Raw genomic sequence first — 24,536 nt, forward strand, 5'->3', positions numbered from 1 at the left:
TGGAGCTATCAGCAGTGTGGGGACAGCCTCACCTCACTGAGAAGGGACCTTTAACTAAAACTTCACTGCTAAGAGGAAAATGGCAGGTGAAGATCTGGGCAGAGAGTGGTGCAGAGAAAAGCCCAGCAGAAGCAAAGGCCCTGCGGCAGGAGCAAGGTTAGCAACAGGCAGGCAGTAGCCATGTCCAGCACTGTGCCTGCCACAAGCAGGGACTCAGAATAAGTAGTTGCTCTTTTCAGGAAAATGCAAGAGTTAATTAACTCAGTTAGTGAGTTTTGGCTCCAAAGTCTAGTCCAACTCTGAGACTCTGGGCAAGCTGCCTAACTTCTTTGAGCCTCAAGTTCGCTGTTATTGTGATGTAAGAATCATTTCTGGAATTCTTGAAGATGATGCTTCTGTGTGAAGCCTTCGTTGTCTGTAGACAGCTTCGTGAAGGACGCCATTTCTTTAAAGGAAGTCTCTATTCATTGTGTACTAAGTAGGCGTGCTTGGCTCGAGGCCTGCTTTGGAGGACTGTGCTGGCTCCCGGGATGACCATCTAAGAGCCAAGTGTCACGGGAAGTGCAGGCTTGCTCACCATGGCTTCAGAGCCTGGGCCAGAGCTTGCTGACCACCTGACAGATGGCTCACTTGCGCTTCTCGGCAGTGACGTCCGATTGGGTCCAGCAGGGGCTTCCCCAGGCCTTTCCACATCCATGGGGTGCCCCAGCCTCCTGGCCTCCTGGCCTCCTCCTACTGAAGGCACTAAGGTGCAGAGGTGGTGGGCTGGTCCTCCACTCGTGTTGGCGTCTCCTGACACTGCAGCCTCTCCAGGACTCGGAAGAGGGCTGGTGTGTGTGCGCGTGAGCAGGGGTGGTAGTGTGGTCAGGGAGCCCGTCTCCTCTTAGGATTGTCCCTGGGCTTTCCCGCCCCAGGCCCAGGCTCCATCTTGCCTGGGTGTTCATTCCCTCCGTCCTCCACCGCCCTTCTCCCACACCCACTTGCAAACCCTCCGGGAGCTCCCGGTGCCCCCAGGACAGCACCAGCAGCTGCAGGGTGGGACGGGAGGCTCCTCCCGAGGCCGCATTCCTTGTGGGTAGATGGCCACCTCGTCCCTGTGTCCTCCCAAGTTCATCCCTCTGTGTCCTGAGTTCCTCTTCTTATAAGGACACCAGTTGGATCTGATGGGTCACCCAGTGACCCTGCTGTACTGACCTTTCAGAGGTCAGCTGTCCACGTGGGACTTAGCTATGGATTTTGAGGAACACAGTTCAACCTACAGCACTAACTTCTTAGTGCTCTCTTAGGGCTTTATCGTCACATAGAATAGTGGGCTCGTTTGGACATGAGTGTGTGGGGTACGATTAGCTGCCCTTCAGTCCCTCCCCCACTCCCTCTCCCCGTCCCCCTTCCTCTGCTCAACCGGCCTTCATTTTATTTATTTATTTATTCTGTAAATTAGTGATGAACGTGGGGGCGGAAGTCCCCGTGTGCCTTCACTAGTGCATTGGGTAATTTGGTGCAGCTCCTTCTGCACTTCCTCCCTTCCCGTCCTCCTCCCTCCCCGCCGCCCCTTCCTCTGCCCCAGGACCTCCCTTCTGTTTTCATGGGATCCGCCCCTCCTTTTGTTCTCTCTCTCTGGCCTCCACTTATGAGAACCACCATCCAGCCCTTGGCTCTCTCACTTCGCATGAGCTCTCCAGTTCCACCCATTTTCCAGCGAGTGCCATGATCTCCTTCCTGTGCTGAGTGACGCTCCACTGTGTGTAGGTACCACATTTTCTCTATCCCTTCGGCTCTTTTTTAAAATATACTTTTAGTTGTCGATGGAGCTTTATTTTATTTATTTATTTTATGCAGCGCTGAGACTCAAACCCAGTGCCTCACCCGCACCAGGCAAGCGCTGTCCCGCTGGGCCCCTGCCCTCCCCTCCTCTCTTGATGACGGCTGGTTCCAGAACTTGGCTATTGCAAATGGGCCCCCATGAACATTGATGTGGCTGTCACCATGCTGTGCTGATTTAGCTCTTCTGGATAGATCCCGAGGAGTGGGACGGCTGGATCAGATGGCACTTTGAAGCATGTCATTCAGGGCCATCGGTCTCCTGTCCCTCACTGTCTTTGTCCCCTCATCTCTGTGATGTCCTCATACATCTCAGGTGAGCACTAGCAAGAATTAGCTGCCACTCACAGATGGAGGTGGGGAAGGGCCGTTTCTCGGTGCCACAGGGAGGCCTGCTCCCTCCAGCTCAGCTGGGCACTCCGCAGGGCCACGCTCTTGGACAGAAGGGGACTTGCTGTGGCGCCATCTCTTATACAGTGACTGGAGACAAGTGTTTTGCAGTCAAGTGCCTGCTGTGTGAGCTCCTATGTGCTCCCTTTAGGGGACTGTGGGGAGCTTGGGGTGCCAGCCCTGGTGGCCCTGGAGGCTCCCAAGTCCCCTGGGAAGTGGAATTCAGGTGCCGATTTCCCATCCCGGCAGGCTTGTTGCCAAATGTGGCAGCCAGGGTCCCAGAGAAGCAGAAGCAGAAGGATGTTCACCTAAGTAGAGAGACTTGTTTAGGGACTTGGCTGGCACAGTTACGGAGGCTGGCCAGCCTGGAGTCTGCAAGTGGACTGTTGAGCCAGGGCCCAACCGAGAGCTGCTACTGCAGCTCAGGTCTGAGGGCCACCTGCTCCTGCTGCAGGACTCCATCCTCCTCAGGGAGGCCAGCCTTTCCTTCTCTTCGGGCCTTCAGCAGATTAGATGAGGCCCACCCACAGTGCAGGGGGCCACCCACTTTTCTCAGAGTGCACCAAATTTAAGTGTCACTGCGTCCCCACAGTCCCTCACAGACACATCCAGAGGCATGTTTGTCCACATAGATGGACACTGCAATCCAGTTGGCTGACATGAAATCAGGGGTCACACCAGACAACCCTCAGTTGGGAAGGTCCTTCCTGGGCCACTTCCACAGGTCTCCGGGGCATCTGTGCTCTCGCCTTCAGCACGGATGTAGACGAGGGTCTTGAGCGCAGCCACAGGAAGGGGCTGGCAGCCATTCCCAGGACCCTCCTGAGCGGGGCAGTCAGCTCTGCTCTGAGCCCCACTGCGCAAACGCAGAGCCGAGCAGGAGCCGGCAGGTGTCCGGCAGGGCCTGGGTCTCTGTCCTGCAGGTTCCTCGGCCCCACGGGCTCCCCGCCCGGCGCTGCTCTTCCTGAGTGCTCAGACCACCACAGGACAGAGGCAGCACTGGGCAGTCATCTCTCCTCCCAGAGCCTAGGGGGGTCAGAGTCCTGAGCAGAGTTGGCTGGGAAGTTGCAGCCCGACAAGGAGTTTCTGGAAGATTCCCTCAAAGCAGTTCTCAGGTCTGGCTGCTCGTCAGCCTTCCCTGGGGCACGTTGAAAACTCAGAATCCCAGGATCCGCGGGTCTTGGTGAGCTGTGGAGTTGCCATCGGCAGCGCTCTGGACCTGCAGTCGGGACGCTGACCACCAGGGCTGGCCCTGTGGGCACTCGGTCTCCACCAGACACCCTCTCCACAGACAGGGGCCATTCCCAAATGTCTGATGCTCAGTGTGGTTGACACGCACTATTTTCAGGGTAAATGGAATCCACGGTAGCTGGCATTTACTTATTTGTCCCGACACACTGTGATTAGTAATGATAGCATTGAGGCCTAATTGAATTAGGCTAATGAGGAATGCTAATTGGGTGCCTGCCTTTTGGCACCGTGGTGGCTTTGGCCAAGTTGCTCGTGCCCGCCTCATTAGCCGCCATCTCCCGTGAAAGGGCAGCCCTGCTGTGGGGCCTGGTCTCCTGCTGTGACCTTGAGGTTCCCAGGCCCTGGGCAGACCCACCCGGCTGGTGACAGTGGTGCATTTGCCCCTCCGTCACCCGGCTGGAGCTCCAAGGCCAAGCACACCCCAGCCTCAGCAGATGCTCTGGGTGGACAGTGGAGGCTGGGAGCACGTGAGGCCCGGGGCTGTGGATGGTCCCAACTCCAACCTTCGTCCCTCCACCGGAGCCCTCGGCTGCTCCCTCCATGGCCTGCACGCTGGGCCACACCCGTGCACTCCATCCCAGAGTCCTGACTCGCCTGGGCGGTCGTGCTGTAGACCCCTCTGCAGTGGGGGCGGTAAGCCCGCAGAGAGCGTGGCCACATTGCTCAGTCACAGGCGGGCCTCGCAGTCCGGCTGTGTTCTCACGTGAAGAAGAGCTTCCCACAGAGGCTCCCATCCGCTGACTGACACTCAGAGGGCGAGGGTGACTCGCCTGGCGTCACACAGTAGAGGTGGAGGTTGGGCCCGGTCAGAGTGGCCCAGAGCCACCTCCCTGCGTGCCTCTGGCTTCCCGACAGACACCTGTCTCCCAGGCCTTAGGCTTCGGGCTCTGTCTTCCCTGCTGGCCTCTCTGTCTCCCAGTCAGCCTGGCCAGCGGGGAGCAGGCGGGGATTCACGTACAGCCCGCTCACCGTCGGCCAGAGGAGCAGGAGCGGGCGGCTCCCCGAGCCACGGCCAGGCTTCTTAGCTCGTTCCTGAGAAACAGCATTCCCAGACCGCTGCCGGGGCACAGACGCAAGCCTGCGGTTCACAGAGGAGGCGTCCAGGCCCAAACGATTGACAGTCCCAGCCATACCCGGTGCTCATGGCCAAGGCCCTCCACAGACGCCTCTTCCTTGACGTGTAAATCCAAACTTCCATGCCAACACCCGGTGCCGGCAGCCTTTACTTCCCTACTTGTAAAGAGCCTCCTCCAATTCTAAAGCACCCCTGAGCTGAGCGGCCTCGCCACCCTCCCCGGGAGCCTCTGCCTTGGTGACCGCTGAGCGTCGCCAGTGTCTCCTTCTGGACACCACTGACTCTAATGGCGGCCTCACTCTGCAGCGTGAAGAGCCCTCTGCACGTCTGCTGAGCTCCTGAGATTGCCAGGGAGAAGCCAAGGTACAGGGCTGAGAATTCCAGTGGGTGGCGTTTCCAGCCTCACCCTCAGACGTGGCTGGCTCTGCACCTCTGCTCCACTCCCCAGGGCCTTTGCACAGGGCGCCTTCTCCCCACGTTTGGATTTTCAAGTTCTCTGGAAACAGGAGTTTCAGGGACGTTCAACCTCATGCCCCTTGTTTACTGCCTGGAGGTCCCGTGACGTGTGCCAGTTGCCACCTTGGGATGCAGTTGACGTCCATCGTCCCCTCACACTGCCAGCTCCCTCCTCTTTGGCCTCCCCAGTTTCACTCCAGTGAGCAGCTCAGTTCACACCGGCTGCGGCTGAGGCTGCACCTGAGGCTGGGGCTGAAGGAGGCTCAGGGGGACCAGAGCTGGAGCTGTGTTCCAGGCTTTTCTCTGCTGTCCGTATCTTCCACGGATAAATTCACAGCACCTCCGAGCCGGGAGGGGTTCAGTTTCCATCAGAAGAGCGACCAGGGTGCGGGGGGCAGCCTGAGCTCCCTCGCCGGGTGCGCCCCCCTCTGGCTCACTACTGGTGTCTTTCTGCTCACCTTTGACTCTAGGAGGTGGTGGGAAAATGGCAGTTGGGGAGCCAGAGAGCCTGGGCTTGAGTCTGGAGCCTGGAGAAAGGTCCGCTGGCCTTCCACGCCTTGCTTTCCTTTGTCCGTGGAGATAGCAATGGTAACTGCACTGGGTTGAACAGTGTCCCCAAGGTCGCGTCCTCCTGGAACCTTAGAATGTGGCCTTATCTGGAAACACAGGGATCCTGCATGGTTAGGAGGGATACTTTCTAAGATGCCGACCGATACTGTGCATACTAATTTTCCTATACACACAGACCTCTGATAGTTTAACTTATAAATTTCTCTCTCTCTCAAAGTATCTTACTATACTGTCACACCCTTCTTGTGACGAAGTGATGGTATGAGGCCCGTGTGATGGGATGAAGCAAGGCGAGTGGCGTAGGCACCTGAGGTGGCATTCGGCTGCCACGTAAGGGTTGTTTACACGGCGCTGCAATGGTGCACCTGATCACTGGAGGACTGCTCAGTGACCACGGGAAGGCAGCATACACAGCATGGACACACTGGCCCAAGGGGTGGTTCACATCCTGGGCAGAGGTCAACAGAGCGTGGGATTCCATCACACTACTTACAGTGCAACTTAGGTTTCATGAGTAATTTTTCTCTGGAAATTTCCGTGTACTGTGTTTAGGCCAGTTGACTGAAGGTGACTGAGGTTAGGGAAAGCAGAGTGGAAGGTATGACGTAGCTGCTTAAGGTAGCTCAGACTGGATTAGGTGGGCTCCGAACCCATGCAGCTGGTGTCCTCGCAAGATGGAAGTTTGGGAACAGAAGCGGACATGGGAAGAGGCCCAGCAAAGCTCTCTAGCTGCCAGCCATGGGGTTCCAGGGATTGTGGCAAGTGCTGGACCAGGCCAGGGTCCTCCCCCAGAACTTTGAGAGGGAGTGTGGCCTATCCACGGCCTGAACTGGGGCTTTGGTCTCCTGAGCTGAGAGACAACGTGTCCCTGCTGTTCAGGCTGCCTGGCTGGAGGCTGCGTTAGAGAAGGTGGGGAGACGGCTTCTCTGGGCTGCTGGGCAGAGCTGGCCCCCGCCCCGGTCACTCTCCTGTCGCTGCACGTCAGCCCTGCTCACGGTGTCTCCTGGCCCCGCGCCCGCCTGGACGCCATCCCCTGTCCAGAACGCACCCTCGGCCCTGCGCTCTCCCCCCTTCCACCTCGCCCTCTGCACCTGTCCCCATGCCCCTGGCTGCCCTTGGATTAGGGAGTCTCTGGAAGTAGAGGTCGTGGGTCTGAGCCCAGCCCACTGTGCAGAGGCTTGTGGGGCTCGGCGGGTTGGTTCCTGCCTCTGGCTGCGCTTCCTCCGGCTGGAGAGGAAGGGAGGCTTCCTCCTGTGGTTCTCCAGGGACTTGCGGGGATATTGGAGACCACGGGGCCTGGCCTGCAGTGACAGTGACCTCGTGGGCCGTGGTCATTGCTCAGCGGCTGGTGCCTTGGTTGGGTTTCCCAGAGGGCTTCCCAGAGGCAGCTCCGAGCAAGGATTGGAGTGCAGGCCCTGGAGAGGCGAGGGGATCCCCAGGGAGCAGGGGCCGGGGAAGGGCAGCTGTGAGGGGCGTCTGCCCAGACCCTCAGGGACAGTGCCCACGGCAGCCTCAGACTTACCCTCCCACCTGCCGAGGGAGCTGGGGTACCAATGCTCCCGTCCCATCAGTCAAGGCCGAACACCCCGATTCCCTGCTGGTCGGCCTCACGGGCTGCAAAGTGGCTCTGCCGGCCAGAGGGAGGCCACAGCAAAGCAATGCGGGGCTGGGGATGGAAGGGCAGGTGTGCGCTGCTGTGGGGAGGGCGACAGCAATCAGCTGGGCACAGACAGCCGCGGTCCCTGGTCCCCCTCCCGCCTCCCCCAGGGCTGTGAGCCGCTGCCTCCGTCTCCGGCCCCGATGCTCCTCCCCAGAGCCTAGACAGTGGCTGGTACTCAGTGCGAGTTCTGCATAAGGGGGCAAAGCTGGGCCGACTCTGCCCCTGGAGGACACGGGGCGGTCGCAGTTGGCGGGAGCTGCGGGGCCAGCGGACTTGCCCCGGGTGGAAGCGCAGCCACCCTGCTCTCCTCAGCACGGGCCTGAACGCTCTCGCCTTTGGCTGTTGCTCAGGTGTGCATCGTGCAGAAGCGAGACACCAAGAAGATGTACGCCATGAAGTACATGAACAAGCAGCAGTGCATCGAGAGGGACGAGGTGCGCAACGTCTTCCGGGAGCTGCAGGTCATGCAGGGGCTGGAGCACCCCTTCCTGGTCAACCTGTGGTGAGTGGCGCCGCCCGGGCCCTACGGAGCCCCTGGCGCACAGAGGGAGCGGTGGGGGCACCGGTGTGCTGACGCATCCTAGGTGGTTCTCTTGCACTCTGATGCTCTTACCTGATGAATCAGGGCTGAACAGAGTGGAGAGGTTTGTGTACCTGAGAAACCACGTGGCGTGTGATCAGAGAACGCCAAGTAGCGTCTTCCAGGGCAGTCCAGCGGCTAGAGAGCCCCCAGAGCTCTGATGGCAAGGACTGCCCGAGCCCACATCCCCCTCCGTGCGCATGGCTGCCCAGCATGGCTGTGCCGAGCCCATGGCCCATAAAGCCAGCCATGCTGCACTTTCCAGAACCCTCTTTTGATCCCAACTCATCCCTGGCCATGATCTCCACTTTAAATCTGCATCCTGGAATCCCCACCCTGCTGCTGGTTCCCTGCCTCTGGGCCTTTGCAGGCAGCATCTCCTCTTCCCGAAGTGGTCCGTTGTGTCCTGGACTCCTCCTGGGTCCTGGCCAACTCCTATGCATTCCTGGAGTGCAGCTGAGGAAACCCCGGGCCTTCCGAGGCCCACAGGCCGGGAGGGCACCCCTGAGGTTTCTCCCTTCCTCTGTGTTGACACAGCACAGACTTTACCAGCGCTCGCCACCTTATTGGTTTACTGATCTGTTCTAAGACGAGCTTGCCCCTTGGAAGCAGTGCTGCAGGTGCTCTGGCTCTGGGCGTCCACGTGGGGGGCTCCCTGAGCTGGCGTGGTGGACACGTGGGGGGCTCCCTGAGCTGGCGTAGTGGACACGTGGGGGGCTCCCTGAGCTGGCGTGGTGGACACGTGGGGGGCTCCCTGAGCTGGCGTGGTGGACACGTGGGGGGCTCCCTGAGCTGGCGTGGTGGACACGTGGGGGGCTCCCTGAGCTGGCGTGGTGGACACGTGGGGGGCTCCCTGAGCTGGCTTGGCAGAAGGAGCAGAGACAGGCTGCTTCAAAAGCCAGTGCTCTTCCCTCCTGGGCTCAGTTCACCCACTGACCCGTGGGTAACCCGGTGACCCATGGGACATCTACGTGTCCCTGTTCCTCTCTGCCACCAGTGACGTTGATTGCTGTCTGTTCCTGCAAGCGCTTTGGGCCTTGGGTGGTAGGAGAATAAGAAGGACCCCAGGTTGTGTCTGAGAGCATCGAGGCAGCCATGGCCCATGCCCAGACGCGGCATCTCCACCGGGAGATCCAGACTAGCTGTGCACAGCAGAGTCTGCTGATGACAGAAAGGTCCTCCTGGCTCCAGGCAGTGAGCCGACACTTCAGCCACGGGGGGAAACAACTTGTGTTTTGATTGCTGGATAAGAGAATTTTTTTAAAAAAGCACATTTCTTATCAGAAAAGCAGCATATATTTTTTGCAAAATACAGAAGATGAAATATACAAGAAAGCATACGAAAAGTAAAAGAAAACTCTAAGAAAGTTAGAGTTACCCAAACTCCCACCGTGCTCAGATTACATTTGGGCGTGTGATTCTTTTCTCATTCCTTTTCTCATAGTTTTCATATCGATGGTGGGTGTCTGTGTAACACGAATAGCGATGTTGTATTTAACTCTTTCAAATTGATGGCCTGGTAGAAGCACTATCTCAACACCGCACACTCCTACAATATGTGCTATTAACGACTGCATAATATTCCACGGAGGAGAAGCATGATGAGCCACCTGACCTTTATCCTCTCCCAAAGCCCTTCTGATGGTTTTGCCAGGGTAGGCTCTGCTGAGATGACTGTCTGGAGCCCAGCGTTTTTCCTCAGCGTGGTCCCAGGAGCTGGGATGCACACCTGAGCTTATAGGGACCTGCCGAAGGAGAGGTCACAGATGGACACGTGGTTTTCCTTAAACGAAAGTGCTGGGTAGATAAGAAATGTCTCTGTAAATTGGGTCTCTAGTGGCACAGGGCTCCCACCATTAGAAGGAAGTAGTGAGCCCATTGCTTGACGTGGGAGTCACCTCCAAACTCTCTGGGCCTTGTTGTCTTCCCTTGCTGATGGACACGCTGACACCCTGTTTACTGCAAGGACTGTTTTGAGAATTACCAGAAGAAAAGCCATGAAACTGTATGTTTCATAAATGAAAATATTGTTCACTTTGCGAGGACATAAATGTGCATATGTATGTGTGTATATATATGTATTGGATGTCAGATCAACACGTGATACACACACGGTAGATATGTGGTAGGTGAATAGCTGATAGGTACATGGATCGATGGGAGAGATGGTAAATAAACAACTTCTAGGTAGACAGGTAGGTAGACGCAGACACACAGGCAGACAGTGACCTATCAGGCTATCATCAATCCTCTGGTCGGTACTGACTCTCATTGCTGTAGGGTCAGGATTGATTTGGTCACAGGGAAAGAGACTTGGACTTGCCTGAGCACACGGGGAATCTCTTGGCTCTCATAACCAAGCCTGGACTCACGCCGACCTTGCCTCTCTGCTGTTGCCCGCGTTAGCTTGGCTGTCAGAGCCACGGCTGGCCCCAGAGGTGGCTGTGCAGCCCCGCAGAGCCTGAGGCCCTGACTGGCCTGGGTGGATCGGTGCCCCTTCCTGGGGAGGAGGGGCAGGGGTATGGCCCCGAGTGTCGTGAGCAGACTGCAGGGACGCGGGTCTGCAGAGGGAAATGCAGAGCTGTTTCCAGGGGAGAACTAGCAGAGCCCGTGTGGGCCACGTGCGCGGCCCCGCGCCCCTCCCCGGCGCCCTGCACGGGGCCTCTGCAGCAGCTGCCCATTCCCCAGACACGCCACTGAGCTCTCAGCAGCTTGTCACTCCCTGCGCCAGCCAATGGGCCACCCAAACTCAAGGCCCTCACCTGGCCGTGCTGTCTGCAGGCTCGGGGAAGAGACCACCGGCCTTGCTGGAAACGTGGTGTGCGTCTCAGCCTTCTCCCTCCTCCCAGCTGCCCCAGTCCTTTCCTGTGATCCTACGAGAACTGGTCCCATTGTGCAGACGGGGCAGCTGAGCCACGGCACTCATAAGGAGAGGATATGGGATTCCAACCCAGACCATCGGACCTCAGGGCCTTTGACCCTGTGCCTATCCCGCCTCTTCCCTGCGCAGACCCTCCTGCAGGCTTCTCTCTGTGGCCTCTCTCGCCCCTGCTGCAGGGACACTGTGGGAATTGCTCCCTGGGTTCATCAGGACACCAATGCTTTATATTAATTACCCGTCGGCTCTTGAGCGCATTTCACGGAGGGTAAATTATGGCAGCCTTGGGAACCCGAGGGCTGGCCTCCCATCCTTCTCTCCCGCCGACGTGCTCTGGAACTGGCGCGGACCGAGGCCCGGCACTGATTAGTTTTCATGATGATTTTGCTCCTGTAGAATGAATGGCTCCTGCTCCCGAGCCTGTGGGAGCAGGAGTTGGCTGGGAAGTGCTGCATTCTCCGGGTTCTAACGCGGAGCCGTCTGGCTATCTTGGGCTTAAGACAGTCACTGCAAAGGAGGAAGGAAACAGGAAGCCCAGCGGGAGGGGCACGCTGTGCACGGGAGCCCTGGTGGGCAGGGGCAGGGTGTAGTACTGGGGGGACCTCCAGTATTGACCTCCTCGTCCCTCACCAGCTGTGAGGCTGCTGTGGACCAAAGTGCGTCCCCTGAGGTCCCGTATTGAAGTGACTGTCTGCAACAGGGCCTCTAGGAGGTCATTCTGGCTGGCTGGGGTCCTAAGGGGGCTGATCTGGGGACTGTGGCCTCCTGACGCTCACACCGACTGTGAGCCAGAGTGAGGCCCCTGCAGAGCCCAACCAGCTGGCTCCCTGGCCTCGAGCGCCAGCCTCCAGCATGGTGAGCTGTAGCGCCCCGTCCGCAGCAGCTGGCACTGACCAGCAGAGCCTCGAGAGCCAGCAGCCCACCTGTCCGTGTGTTTCCTTGTTTGTAAAATGGAAATGACAGATAACGTTGCCATGGTGCTTTTCCTCAGATCAAAGGGGACAACACCCAGCCCTGCCCCTAGGTCCCGGGCAGGGTGCCCCCCGCAGCAGGTCTCCACCGTTAGGAGCACACGACCTCGAGTCCTCAGGAGAGAGGACCACCTATTCCCCCATTCTCCACCAGCGTCAGGAGAGAGGACCAGCCAAGCTGGGCAGGACACGTCTGGAGATGCTGTGCGAGCCTGCGAGCTGGATTGATCGTCAGCAGGCAGGTGGTTCAGTTGTGTTTTCAGAACCTGTGTTCAAATGCATCTCCACTTACTTAGTTGGCTCTGTTTACTGGACGTGTTAAAATGTTTTGCTTAAAATTGGGTGAGGGAGGCACCTGCCACCCTTGACCGTCAAGACAACTGTGCGAGTGAACTCAGACAGGTTAGGGTAAGAACAGATATTCCACGTCAGTGTAGAGGGCTCTCATAGCAACCATGTTTCTAGAACCTTCTGTAAGTGGTGATGGAATAAGTCGACAACCACTCGAGATGTTGTACAAGGCAGCGGCGAAACCCTAAGTCTTAAGATCTTCAGTTAAGATGAAGTGCAGGCAGCATTTCAAGGCAGAGCTGTTCTGGCTGAGCAGGGTCCGGCAGAGGCTGGGGCAGAAGCGAGACCGGAAGCCCCCAGGGGACCTTTGACAAAGGGACCGTGTGCCCTCCATCAGTGACTGCCAGTCGTCAGCAGCACCGTTTCCAGATGCTGTTCATCTCTGGCTCTGGTTGTTACCACAGCCTCCAACCTGCCTTCCCGGCTGTGGCCAGTCCATCGCCAGTCTGCCCTGCGTGGAGCAAACCTTACCAAAGCTCCAAGCTCAGTCCCCGCTTCTCTCAGGACAAGGGTCCTCCTGCGACTCGGCCCGCGAGACTACGGCAGCCTGCCTCCCACCACCTGCCCCCGCTGCCGTCTTGGGTTTGGAACCTGCCATGCCAAGGATCCGCGGGGTCCGCATAGGGTTAGGGCCCAGCGAGCTCCTCTCTCCAGAGCTCCGCGCCGGCTGCTCCTGCCTCGCTCTTATCTCCTGGCAGGTCACTGCCCACCATGAGGACTCCTGTGCTTCTTCCCACGCCTATGCGCTTATTAGACTCTAATTGGCACCAGGCACGGTCCTAATTTCTGAGGTCCAGGATGAAGTGCATCAGCGGGGCGGCTGCCCTCCAGAGCTTGTGCCCCATCACGGTGCCGGGCAGCTCTGCTGCGTTCATCCCTTCCCCACAAGCAGTGAGCCCTGGGCAGGGGACCACGCCTGGCTCACGGCCGTACGGGAGGCGTGCGACGCCCTGCAGAGTCCCTTGCTTGCTGTCCTGGGCCTGCAGCGTGCCCCGTGCTGTGCAGGATGCTGAGCACCATCCCACAGAGCTCGCAGGTGAGAAGAGTGTCACACGGACAGCCACCCCATCCTCGAGATGACCATCCTTTGGTGGCCTGGGGACACACCCACCACGCCCCGGAGATCAAGCGATGTCCTGTGCGTTCGTGACAGGCAGAGGAGGAAGCTGGTGAGTTGCCCGTTCCTACTAGTAACATCTTCAGTTCCCAGCACCCAGCGCGACATTCCCATCACCATGGTAACCTCCAGCACCCAAGGGAAGAGTTACAGTGACCCGTCCAGGGGTTTCCTGTCACCCTGGACTATTCCAGCATGTGCAGCAGCACTGGTGGCTTCGGCTTGTGCATGGAAGATGTCAGATTTCCACATTTTCTTGACAGTGGCTCAGGGTGCTAACCTGAGGAGGGCAGCCGGGTGGGGCTGGGCGAGTGGGCGGCAGGAGGTACCAGGCTGCGCCCACCCTCGGAGGCCCGTGTGGGCTGCACCACGCTCCACGGGCAGGACTCCAGGAGGAAGCGGCTGAGCAGGGGACCAGCGACCCCTCGGGAGGCCGTGGGATCCATCCAGGGCCCTGCAGAGGAGCCAGGTGCCTTGGCTGTCCTTGGGATGCAGCCGCTGCGCACCATGGCGCCTTTCCGTGCCCGCTCTGCCAGTGCCTCATCGTGCCTTCCCAGGGGTTTTCTGTCAACAGAATTCTCCTTGGTCTGTGGGAGTGTCCAGTGCCTCCCATACTTAATAATATAGTGGCGGTGCCGTTTATTGAGCACCTCTGGTCCAGTTCTCTTCATATTGCCTCTCAATCAATCCTAAGACCCACCTTGAAAAGACAGATGTTATTATCTCCTGGCAGAAAAGCCGAGCGCCCGGGCTTACGTTAATACTCAAGATTACAGAGCCCAGGAAGCGCGCGCTGGGGTGAGAAGCAGCGGTGAGCTGGTAAGTGCCCAAGAGCCAGCACCCCTGGGAGGAGGCCTGGGGGCGCCAGCCCTGGTGTGAGCGTCAGCCTTTCCGCAAGCTGCAGATGCTCCCTGTGGTCTCTTTCACTCACAACCAACTTAACGACGTTTCTGAAAATCAGCGATGGATTCTGGAGCGCCTGTGTGAGCCGGCTCCAGCCCAGCTCTGGGATCCCAGATCCAACACCAAAACCCGTGCGCTTGGGAGACCCAACTTCTGTGAGTCAGGCCCAGAGCTGAGGCTCAAAAATATCAAAAGTTAGGCCCTGGACCTTTCCCTCCAGAAGTAGAACGCTCTCCCACATGAAAGAGGGAAGCGAGGCAACTGGGGACTTGACAGAGGAGCGTGGCATGTCCTCTTCCTGGGTGCATGTCCTTGGAAGCCTCAGTTTCCTCAGCTGTAAAATGGGGATAATACTTCCCTCCCCCCTGTGCTCTGTGAGGTTGAAATCCATTGAGATCCAGGGGTTGAAGAACTGATGGAAATCGTCATTTGCTGGAGGCTGTGCACTATCACAGTTCCTCCCAAGGAAACCGTGGTATTGATGATCATCTGTAGATTCTCTGACAATCTGGGCGCATGAAATTGCCAGCGGAGGTGATTGCTGCTGGGGTGTGCAGGCGGCACCTGGGGTTGCTCAGTGACCAGTTTTAGGTGAAGCTCATTTCCCAAAGAGCCGCCACAGTTGCATTAGAATGCGATGCTTTTTAATGGGGAGGGTCATTAAACGGGGACGGCAGGGCCCTGGACCCTCTGGGTGTGCAGGTCACGTGGCAACCTCCACACGGGGCTACGCAGGCCCGCCTCCTCCCCACAGGTCCCCCTGCCTGGACACCTGCAAGCACCCCGTCGCCTCTTTGGGATCTCAGTGAACTATCACCCTGCGTCGAAACGTCTCGTCTGCCTGTTGCCTACATTGTTGTCTCCGGCACCACGTCTGGCATCTGGTAGTTGCTCAGGGAGTACTTGTCGGAAGAGAGAATCGAAGGAACAGATGCCCACGGGGCGTGCAGAGAGCCCTGCGTGGCCAGCGCGCTCGGGGACCTAAGGAGGGGAAGCGGCCTCTCACACATGATGGCCGACGGTGGCGCTGCCTGAGAGCTGGCCTTGGCGAGCTTCCTGTGTGCCGGGCTGTGCCAAGGCTTCCTTGGGCACGGTCTCATTTGTTCTGTGATGTCCCCGGGGGGAGCGTTTTCATTTCTCCTTCTGCAGGGGAAACACCTGAGCAGAGGGAGGCTTGAGGGCCACGGCCCAGCGCTCCCTGCATCTGGCTCGCGCCGTTGTGCGCTGCACCAGGACCCCACTGCTGCAGAGTCCCTGGTTCACGTACTCACTGAGCACCTGTTACGTGCCAGGTACTGTCCTGAGTGCTGGTGACATGTGCAAAGCCAAAGAGACACGGACGCAGCTGGCTGGAGCGTCCGGTTCCCCAGCGCAGGAATGCTGGCATGCTGCCAGAATCACACCTCCAGACCTAGGAGTAACTCAGCGTTCCGGCGGGTGTTAAGAAGGACGTGCCAGGGAGACTCAGGCCACAGAGTAAGTGGAGCCCACAGTTCTCTGGCTCTCCTGGAGCCTTTGGGTCCCTTGGGGACTGGGTTGACTCTGTAGGGACCAGGCCAGCAACCGCTCAGTCTGCACTCTCACGTGCTGGTGGCCAGGTTTGACTGTGTCTGGGGCAAGGCCTCTGCGGCTCCTGCTCTTGGTGTTGGTGGTGTTTTGGGCAGAACCTGGGGTGGATCCCGGGCCTCACACGTGCTGGGCAGGCCCCACCATGGAGCCACACCCCAGCCTGTGCTCACGCGTCACGACCACCGTAGCCTCAGAGTCTTCCACCGAAGCTGAGGTCTCACACTCCACAGCTGCTGAGAATTTGGTCCAGGCACAGCCAGCTTAAGCAGAGTTGATCAAAAGAAGAATCATAGGATAATGAACTATGGCATTTGCAGGCAAATGGATGAAATTGGAGAATATCATGCTAAGTGAGATGAGCCAATCTCAAAAAAACCAAAGGATGAATGATCTCGCTGATAAGTGGATGATGATACATAATGGGGGGTGGGAGGGGGGCAAGAATGGAGGAAGGAGGGACTGTATAGAGGGAAAAGAGGGGTGGGAGGGGTGGGGGAGAGGAAAAAATAACAGAATGAATCAAACACCATTACCCTATGTAAATTATGATTACACAAATGGTATGCCTTTACTCCATGTACAGAGAAACAACGTGTATCCCATTTGTTTACAATTTTAAAAAATAAAATAAAAATTACATTGCAACTGGGTAAATTCAAAGGCAGCCATGAATGGTTAAAGAAAAGTGTCCCATCCCAGATCCATACTAACTACTGTCCCCCAGGCCAGCGCAGGCCTGATGGGGACTGGGGAGGGTACAGAGTATGGCATCTGTCCTCCCTCGACTCCCCCCACGCCTAGCCAGGGGCCCGCTGTGCCTGGGGCGCAGGACTTGCACCCGGCAGCAGACACAGGAAGCAGGAGGGAGGTGAGGTCTGCTGTCGGGAAACCCCTTTGCTGTGCACGGCCACTTGTGCTTGTCTTGGGGAGAGTCTGAGGAAGGTAGTAAATGACAGTGTCTCACATTTGAGGTCCTGTGTCCAACATGATATTTTCTTGGAAACCCACCACCAGGGACCGTTGCAAGACACTTATCATGCAGTTGAGTCCCCAGCGAGACCCCTGCTGGGTCCATCCCCAAGGGGCACCATCCCAGGGCCATATTGTTGTACAGCATGGTGGCCTGGTCCTCAGGGCCCTGCAAGATCAAGGTCACACTCTGACTTACGTGATCAGAGGCTTTGCTGCTTTTATAGAAGCCTTTCTGCCTGGTCAAGCGGACGTTCATGGTTGACCATCAGTCAGCAGTCTCTATGCTACATCCCCAGACTTACTCATCCTGTCTCTGCAGCCTTGAAAATTCCTACTAACATTCCCCCTTTTCCTCCTCCACCAGCCCCAGGTGACCTCCACTCTGGCCTCTGTTTCTATGCCTTTGACTTTTTAGAGCCACAGCCACACATGTCTTAGTCCATTTTCTGTGACCATAAGAAAATACAAGACTAGATATTTTATAAAGGTCAGAAGTTATTTGCTCATGCCAGGAAATCCAAGAGCCTGTGCCAGCACCTGGGGAGGGCCTCCCAGGTGGGACAGAGCAAGCTGCCAGCTGGGTCTCTCCTTGTCTCCTTGTAAAGCCACTGATGTCACTCTGGGGCCCAACCCTATGACCTCATCTAAGAGGCCACACCTGGAAATGCCCATGTGCAGGTGAACCTTAGGCTTTCAGCACATGGATGTGGAGGCCACATTCCAACCACAGCAGCATCTAAGCAGAAGGGCCAGGTCCCAGCCTTCTGATCCCTTTGTCTTCCTCCTCTCGGTTCCCAGGGTGGACCTGGCCCCCCAGCCCCTCCCTCTCCAACTGCCTCTGAGGAAGACAACCCCAACCACTGCTCTGTCCCCAGCCGTCCTCCCTGACAGCACAGCTGCCCTGTTGAATCAGATGTCTGCACCTGCCCGTGGTTGGGACATAGGCTGAGAAGTTTGGAAGGATGGAGAGGAGGGAACAGGAGCAACCCGTTCCCCAGGGGACTGTGTGACCCTTGAGGGCAAGGATTCTGCTCAACCTCATCCTTAGCTCTGCCTGGATGATAAATCACCCGAAGCACGCAGCGTTTCTATTCAAGCATGGCGCCAGAGCAGCTGAACATGAACTTGAATGCTGCAGTTACCCCACCACCGCCTGGCGAATGATTCCTCCTCTATGGGAAGGGGCTTCACGGGCCCGAGGGCATGGTGCCCACAGCAGGTGGGTCTCAAAGTCAGCTCTTATTAGCAGTGACTCACATTCTGCACCCCTGACTATTTGCTTAGCATACAAATCCCTCCACATCAGTCAACACTACAGATCCATCCGGATTTTGGAACCCACTGTGAAGCTGCACCTTGGAATTTAGACGACTGGCCAGCAATCGGAAGCACGCCTCTTTGGCCTCCCTCCCACCAACTGACTCGCTGAGTTTTTCGTGGAGATATGGTAGTCGTTTTCATTAGTGAGTCTTTGATTCCCAGTAATTCTGATAATTGATGTTTTCAGAAGGTCACTGGCCTTGATGTGTCAGAGCTTTCTGAGTGAGCATCACCCTGGGTCCTGGAGGACTGAAGGGAGCGTCCACGTGGCACCATCAGGGGAGCCACCTGCTTCTACGGAGTGACAGGTGGAGACAGACCTCCCAGCCCAGCACCTTCAGCCACGTGCTCCACGTTCAAACCTGACTGTGTGTGTAGGGGGACGGTGTCACACACTGTGTCCCAAGAGGCAGGTGGCCCCAGGCAGAGGGGCGATGAGCAAGAAGGTGCAGGAGCTTGGCCTCCACACTTGTCCTCACCCGGTGTTCGGGTGGCGTTGTCCAGTGTTCATGCAGAGGTGGCTGCTCCGTCTTTCCCTCCTCATGATGCCCTTCTTCCTGAGACACCCTGAGGGAAAATCAGTCTACCCCGTGACAGTCCCATTCTCCCCACACCCTTAAGGTCCGTACTGGGAGGAATGAGGACTCTGGAGATCCCGGAGCCAGGAGCAGGGTTTGCATCTGGAAGTTTATCTCCAGGGAGTCCTGGGCTTACCGACATCCTTTATGAAGCAGATGGGTAGCCTGGGCCCCCTTCTCAGCCACAAGTCCAACTAAAGGCAGGCACGTCTTGAGTATCATTTTATTCAAGGCTGGAAGGTGCTATTTGCACAGAAACAACCCAAGGAAGGCAGGCGTGTGCACCAAGACTGGCACAAGTGGGGAGACTAATAAGGTGTAGAATTCATTTTAATGAATACATTAAGGACTGTCGTTAGCATATCCTTGTTGCTATGTGAGCCTCCTGGAACCTTCCGTGGTTTTGAACTGGCCCCTCCAATCTCGCTTACATTGTCAATCTGCCCTGCAAATGCTTCCTTTTACCTCTCCGAATTACTGCATGTTCCAAATCAGCGGAACCCCTTTTAATAAGCTTTTACTTTTCCTCTTTAAATTAAATCTTCTTTTCACTTCTTGTTTTCCAAATCCACTAAACTTTAAACCATTATTAAATGAGCCGATCTCACGCTGCATTCCACAAATAAGGCCCCTCGGAGCCTCCGACGTGAGGGGCTTCCTAGGCATCCAGGTCCTGGGATGTGCTGTTCCACTCTCCAGAATCTCCCTGATGGGGCTGCTGCCCAGTGAGCTCTGCTTGTGCCACAGAACCCTGCCTGCTGTGCCTCTGCAGAGCCTGCCCAGTTCCACCTGTGTCTGGCTGTGTTGCTGCTGTGGCTTGATCCTAAATGTCCCCCAAAGGCCCTGTGTTGGAGGTGCGGTCAGTGCGGTATTCAGGGAGGTGCTGCTGGGAGGTGGTGGGCCCTTTAAGAGGTGGGGCCTAAAGAGAGGTCTTTTCATCATTAGGGGCGTGCCTTAAGGCCTTAAGGGGCCCGGACTCCAGCCCCGCCCCTCTCCCCTTCTTCCTGGCCATTGGGTGGGCAGTATCATCTGCCCTCTGCTCCCACCAGGCTGTGCTGCCTGCCATGGGACTGAAAGCAACTGGACCCTCTGGTCAGAGCCTGGAACCTCCCAAAAGATGCCCACACCACCCTTTCCTCTTCGCAGGCGCCATGTGGAAGCACAGCCTCCTCTTCCCTCTGGTAGAAGGCAGCTCCGGGCAGACCCACCTCTGGAAGCCACAGACTTGGGTTTGAGTCTCGGGTCTCAGCTGCATCCGCTCCTCACGGACACTGTCTAGTTCTCGGATCTAAAATGCCTGCCAGGCGGTGACGATGCCTGGGAACTGGCCACGTGGAAGCATCGCCGCGTGTCCGCTTCCTGCCTTGGGGTCTCCTCTCTGCCTCCTTTCCCTCACTCTGCCTTCCACCTGATGGTTCTCCCCTTGGTCCAAACTGGCGTCTGTCTACTCCTCCATCCCGTGGTTTTCCAGGTCTCTGTCGCCAGCCCCTGAAGCCACGCATGGAGCTGGCCGAGTACCTGGAACAAGCGATTCTGTTTTTGAAGTGGCTGTGTGTCTGTGTGTCCGCAGGTGCTCTGACTTCCAGCCTTCTGTTATGGCACAAATTGCAGGTTCTGAGACCATCCTGAGGCTTCCAGGTCCCAGGCAGCAGCCATTGGGAAGCTCCCAGGTGACTCAAGTGCGGCCGGGTGGAAACCACTGAGCCAGGGCCCATGAGCCCCTCTGCCCCTGCGCGCCCAGCGGAGTGTACGGAGTAGGCACGGAGCAGGGACCAGGCCTCTCCTCTTCCGGAAGAGCTGACTGGAAAATGCACCACACCCCTGGGCCTCGGGGAGAAATAGGTCCTCCTCAGAGGAGTTGTTCTGGTTAGGTTTTTCTCTGATGTGATCAAAAGACCTGACAAGAACAATTTTAGGGGCGGGAAGGTTTATTCAGGGACTCACAGTGTCAGAGGTCTCAGTCCATCAATGGCCGACTCCATTGCTCTCGGCCCAAGTGAGACAGAACATCACGGGGGAAGGGCCTGGATGGAAAGCAGCTGGGGACATGGCACCAGGAAACAGAGAGAGAGCTCTGCTCACCAGGGACCAGTGTAAACCACTGAGTCCCATCCCCAGTGACCCACCTCCTCCAGCCACTCCCCACCTGTTTACAGTTACCACCCAGTTAATCCGTGTCAGTGGATTAATTCACAGATTGTGTTGAGCCTCTCATAACCCGATCATTTCACCTCTAAACCTCCTTGCCTTGTCTCACATGTGTTTTGGGGACATCTCTTAAATAAACCATAACAGGAATTCTGTCTCACTTGCTGTCTCATCCTTCTTTCCATCAGAATTTTTGAGGACACAAAGTTAGGGTGGGGACATGGGACAAGGGAATGGAAAAGGCTTTAATTCAGGCCCCTTGGGCTGTCCCTTCCAAGGTCAGAAGGAATAGTCTCAGCACCAGGTGGCCCAGCCCAGTCAAGGCCAGGCTGACGCTTTTCAGGTGGAGGTTGGATTATAAAGCCTTATTGCACTAAGCCCGCAGATCTGGTCTGTGGTGTCTTTTGTCATTTCTTTCTCAAGCCCATGACAGTGGTAGGGAGCTAGTTGTGTGTGCTGGTTAAGTAACTTCTCATGCCAACATACCCAGAAAAAATAGACATATAAATAAAATAAGCCCTATATCCTGATGCATGCTGAGCCTCGCTTCCCTATGGCGATAATTGGGTCTCCCTTTTGACTCCTGATCTCCCCTGACAGACAGTGGTTGCAGGGTTAGGGTAGGCATGGCTTCCCCTGTGAGTTCATTTGCAGGGATGTCCTGCTGAATATCGCACTGTGAACCTGCCCTGTTCCAGGTGCTCCTCTCTGAGCCGCCATATTGTTCTTAAAACAATAACGTGACCGGTGGTTGTTGTTGGTTATTGCTTGGGAAGAGCACAACCATGTGCTAATCACAGAGCTAATCACAGAGGCGTGTCTTCTCCCCAAAACAGTCATTACCTCCCAGCGGCAGTAGCGGGTGGTCTGGCAAGGGGGAGCCTTAGCAGATGGAGGGCTGGCGATTGGAGGCCTTGGAAACTGAAATGAGAGACTGTGAGTCATGCACACGGGCAGAGCGGAAGCAGCTGTGGAGGGGTAGGGAAGGCCCATCTGCAGAACTCTCCCATAACCCCAGTTCTGCTTCTGCTGAGACGAGACCACATCCCCCAGAACAGAGGTAATCCAAGAGCGAACCTGACCCAGCATGGCTGGGCCTGGGGCCTCCACCAGCCTCTTCTCTTCTGCCTCCACAGACCCTCTGTGCTTGTTCCTTAATTCTCTGTCTCGTTCCTCCCACCCTGTCTAGCTACTCCTAGGCCAGGGTGACGGTCCAGCCTCAACTCCTTCAGGTCCAGTCGGCTCTGTACTGCTTCGTGTGCACCCGGATGTGTGGTCTTGGTGGGGCTGGTCATCTCTGGCATGTGGGCCAATCTGGAGTGCCTCTTACTTTAAAAGTAAAGTTTGGTTGGGACACAGCCGTGGCCACTGGTTTATGTCATCGTGTGTCTATTGCTTTCACGCTTCAGTGGCAGAGCCAAGGGCCCACAGTGGAGCCTGCGTGGTCCTCAGGGTCTGGAGCAAGGGCTGCTGATGTGAGGTTGGAGCTGAGCCCTCAGCTCTGTCCAGACTGCTCCCCTCTGCCAGGGACCTCCACTGTCTCCCTCCTCTTCTGTTTCTTGGGAACTGCTTCTCTTTTGATTTGCCCAGGACTGATTTGGTCACCTGCTTGGCCACTTGGTCCCAGTGCAGGCTGCTGTAGCCGAGCAGGAGGGAAGCTGGCTGGGGGTGGTGCCTGCTGCGTCCAGTGAGTCTGAGGCCGTGTCTGGAGAGGAAGGTGGGCAGTGGTGGGTTCCCAGGGGGAGGGTGTTAGCGTCTTCTAGAGAGGCCTTATTAGGTCGGCTGACCTGATCAGAGGCTGGGTGGTCCCACAGTGGCCGTCCACAGGCTGGAGAGCTAGAGGAACCAGGAGCTGCTCAGTTCAAGAAGCCAGAGACTCGGAAGAAGAGGGACCAACCACGTGGCCCAGTCCCAGGCTGACGGTCTTAAGCTGCCTGGAGAGCCGCTGGCAATGTCCACCCTGGAAGACCGAAGAAGCTGGTGTCCGGTGTCCATGGCCACAGCCATGGCGATCGAGGCGCAGCTCAAGCCCGCGTGCTGGTGGGCAACCTCCTTCCCCTTCTGTCCCGTCTGGGTCCCCACCTGTTGGACGGTGCTGCCCACTCAGGGTGAGTCTCCATCTCCCTTTGGCGTCCCACATTCCAGTCATCTCCAGACGCACCCTGAACTGTGCTTCACGGATTTCCCAGCGTCTCTCCTCCCGTGGACTCACAATCAAGAGCGACCATCACACGGCAGGGACACACCGTGGTTGCTTCTTTTCTGGACGCTTCCTTTCATTCTTTTCTCTTTCCCCCTCTTCTTCTTTATCACCACTTCCTTCTCTATGCAGAGGCCTCTGGACTTACGATGGAGTCACGTCCCGACATGCCCATCGTAGGCTGAGAATAGCCTGAGTCGAAATGCGTTTCCTACACCTGACCTCTGAACATCCCCTCTCAGCAACACAGAGCACTGGAGAGAACTGGCGATTTCTGCTCAGGATCATGGGACTGTCCAGTAGCCACGGCTCCCTGCCACTGCCCACCACTTATCACTAGCCTGGGGAAAGATCCAGATTCAAAGTCCGCTTTCTACTGAAGGCACTTCATCACATATTGTTGTAAAGTTGAAAAATCATTCAATAGAATCTTTGGAAGTCAGGGACCATCTGAACATTTATTAAAACCAAAACATGTCTGGGTTGATTTTACGTCACAGACACTGCTATCAGTCAAGAAGGGCTCAGCTGTGCCGCAGTAACAAACAGCCCCCCTCCTCAAAGGCTTAGGACAGCAGAGGTCTCTCATTCCTACTGTAGTATGTCCACCTGGGTGGCAGAGGACGCTCACCATTGTGGTGATGGTGCCCCCTAGTCCTGTCCTATCAGGGCCAGAGAGAGAGAGAGCCCAGCCAGAGTGGCACAGGCCCGTGTCTGCTCAGTTCGTGGTCGCAGGGCCCATCCCCGGGGAGTCGTAAGATGCGTTTCTGCCACGCGCCTGGAAGGAGGGGAGACCAGAGGTTGCTGAGCAGGACTGAGGGCCTCAAACCCTGGGGACGTGGAGATAAATAAGACAGACCGTGGACCGTGCCCTCGTACGTGACTTGCGGAGTCGTTACCGCACACGACGCTGCCCTTGTGACCTTCCATCTTGTGCCAGCCACGAGAAGACCCCACTGACTGCCACGTCGGGGGAGGAACACTGGGTCCCGGCTTGGCAACGTGACACCATGACAGCCCCTCAACCGGAAGGGTCGAGGCACAGGCTGGACACGGTGCCCAAGGGCCCCAGCGCCCGCCTCGCCCTGGCTTTGGATTCCTGCCTGTGACGTCGCCAGTGCTGCTGGCCACGAGTCGTCTTGGCTCCGTGGGAACCCTGGGTGGGGTCGGGGAGAAGACAGGTCACAGGCTTGCGACGGGTCACCCACGCGGGGGTCGTGGTGTGAATCTTGAGTACGATCCAGAGCTCAGGCGTTGGCGTCTGGCTCCCAGCCCGGCCGACATCGGCAGCTGGGGATGGTTGGGTTGGGAGGTGCCGGTGGAGGGCTCGGTCGCTGGGATGTGCCCTTGGGGGATGTCGGCCCCAGCCCTCCTCGCCTGCTCTCTGCTTTCTGGCCGCCGTATGTCGAGCGGCTGGGCTGCAGCCTGCTCGCTGCCGTGATGGGCTGCCTGGCTGCAGGCCCAGGGCCACGGGCCAAGTGACCACGGACGGAAGCCTCTGAAACCCTGAGCCAAGATGAACTTTCCTCCTTGGAAGTAATCTCAGGTGTTTGTCACAGTGATGCAAAGCTGATGAACACGGTGGGTAGGGCGCTGAGAAATCCTGGCCTTGTCTTGATTTCACCACATCCAGTCCATCTGGTAAGCAGATGGTTTTGCCTTGTGTCAGATAAATTGTAACGGCTCACGAGCAATCTCCACTCAATTCCAATTTTTAGAAACCGTT

The 24,536-nt window shown here is 57.1% G+C and overlaps 1 protein-coding gene across 3 annotated transcripts in view; it reads left to right on the top strand.

Annotated features, from left to right (window-relative positions):
• Positions 1-24,536, top strand: part of Stk32b (serine/threonine kinase 32B) — a 300,066-nt gene that overhangs the window by 99,367 nt on the left and 176,163 nt on the right. For all 3 annotated transcript variants that reach the window (XM_047566628.1, XM_047566627.1, XM_047566629.1), the window contains exon 3: positions 7,574-7,725. In XM_047566628.1, the coding sequence (XP_047422584.1) occupies positions 7,574-7,725 (152 nt within the window). The remainder of the gene's footprint in view (positions 1-7,573; positions 7,726-24,536) is intronic.

Source organism: Sciurus carolinensis, chromosome 10, assembly GCF_902686445.1.
Source record: "Sciurus carolinensis chromosome 10, mSciCar1.2, whole genome shotgun sequence".
NCBI classification, from domain to species: Eukaryota; Metazoa; Chordata; class Mammalia; order Rodentia; family Sciuridae; genus Sciurus; species Sciurus carolinensis.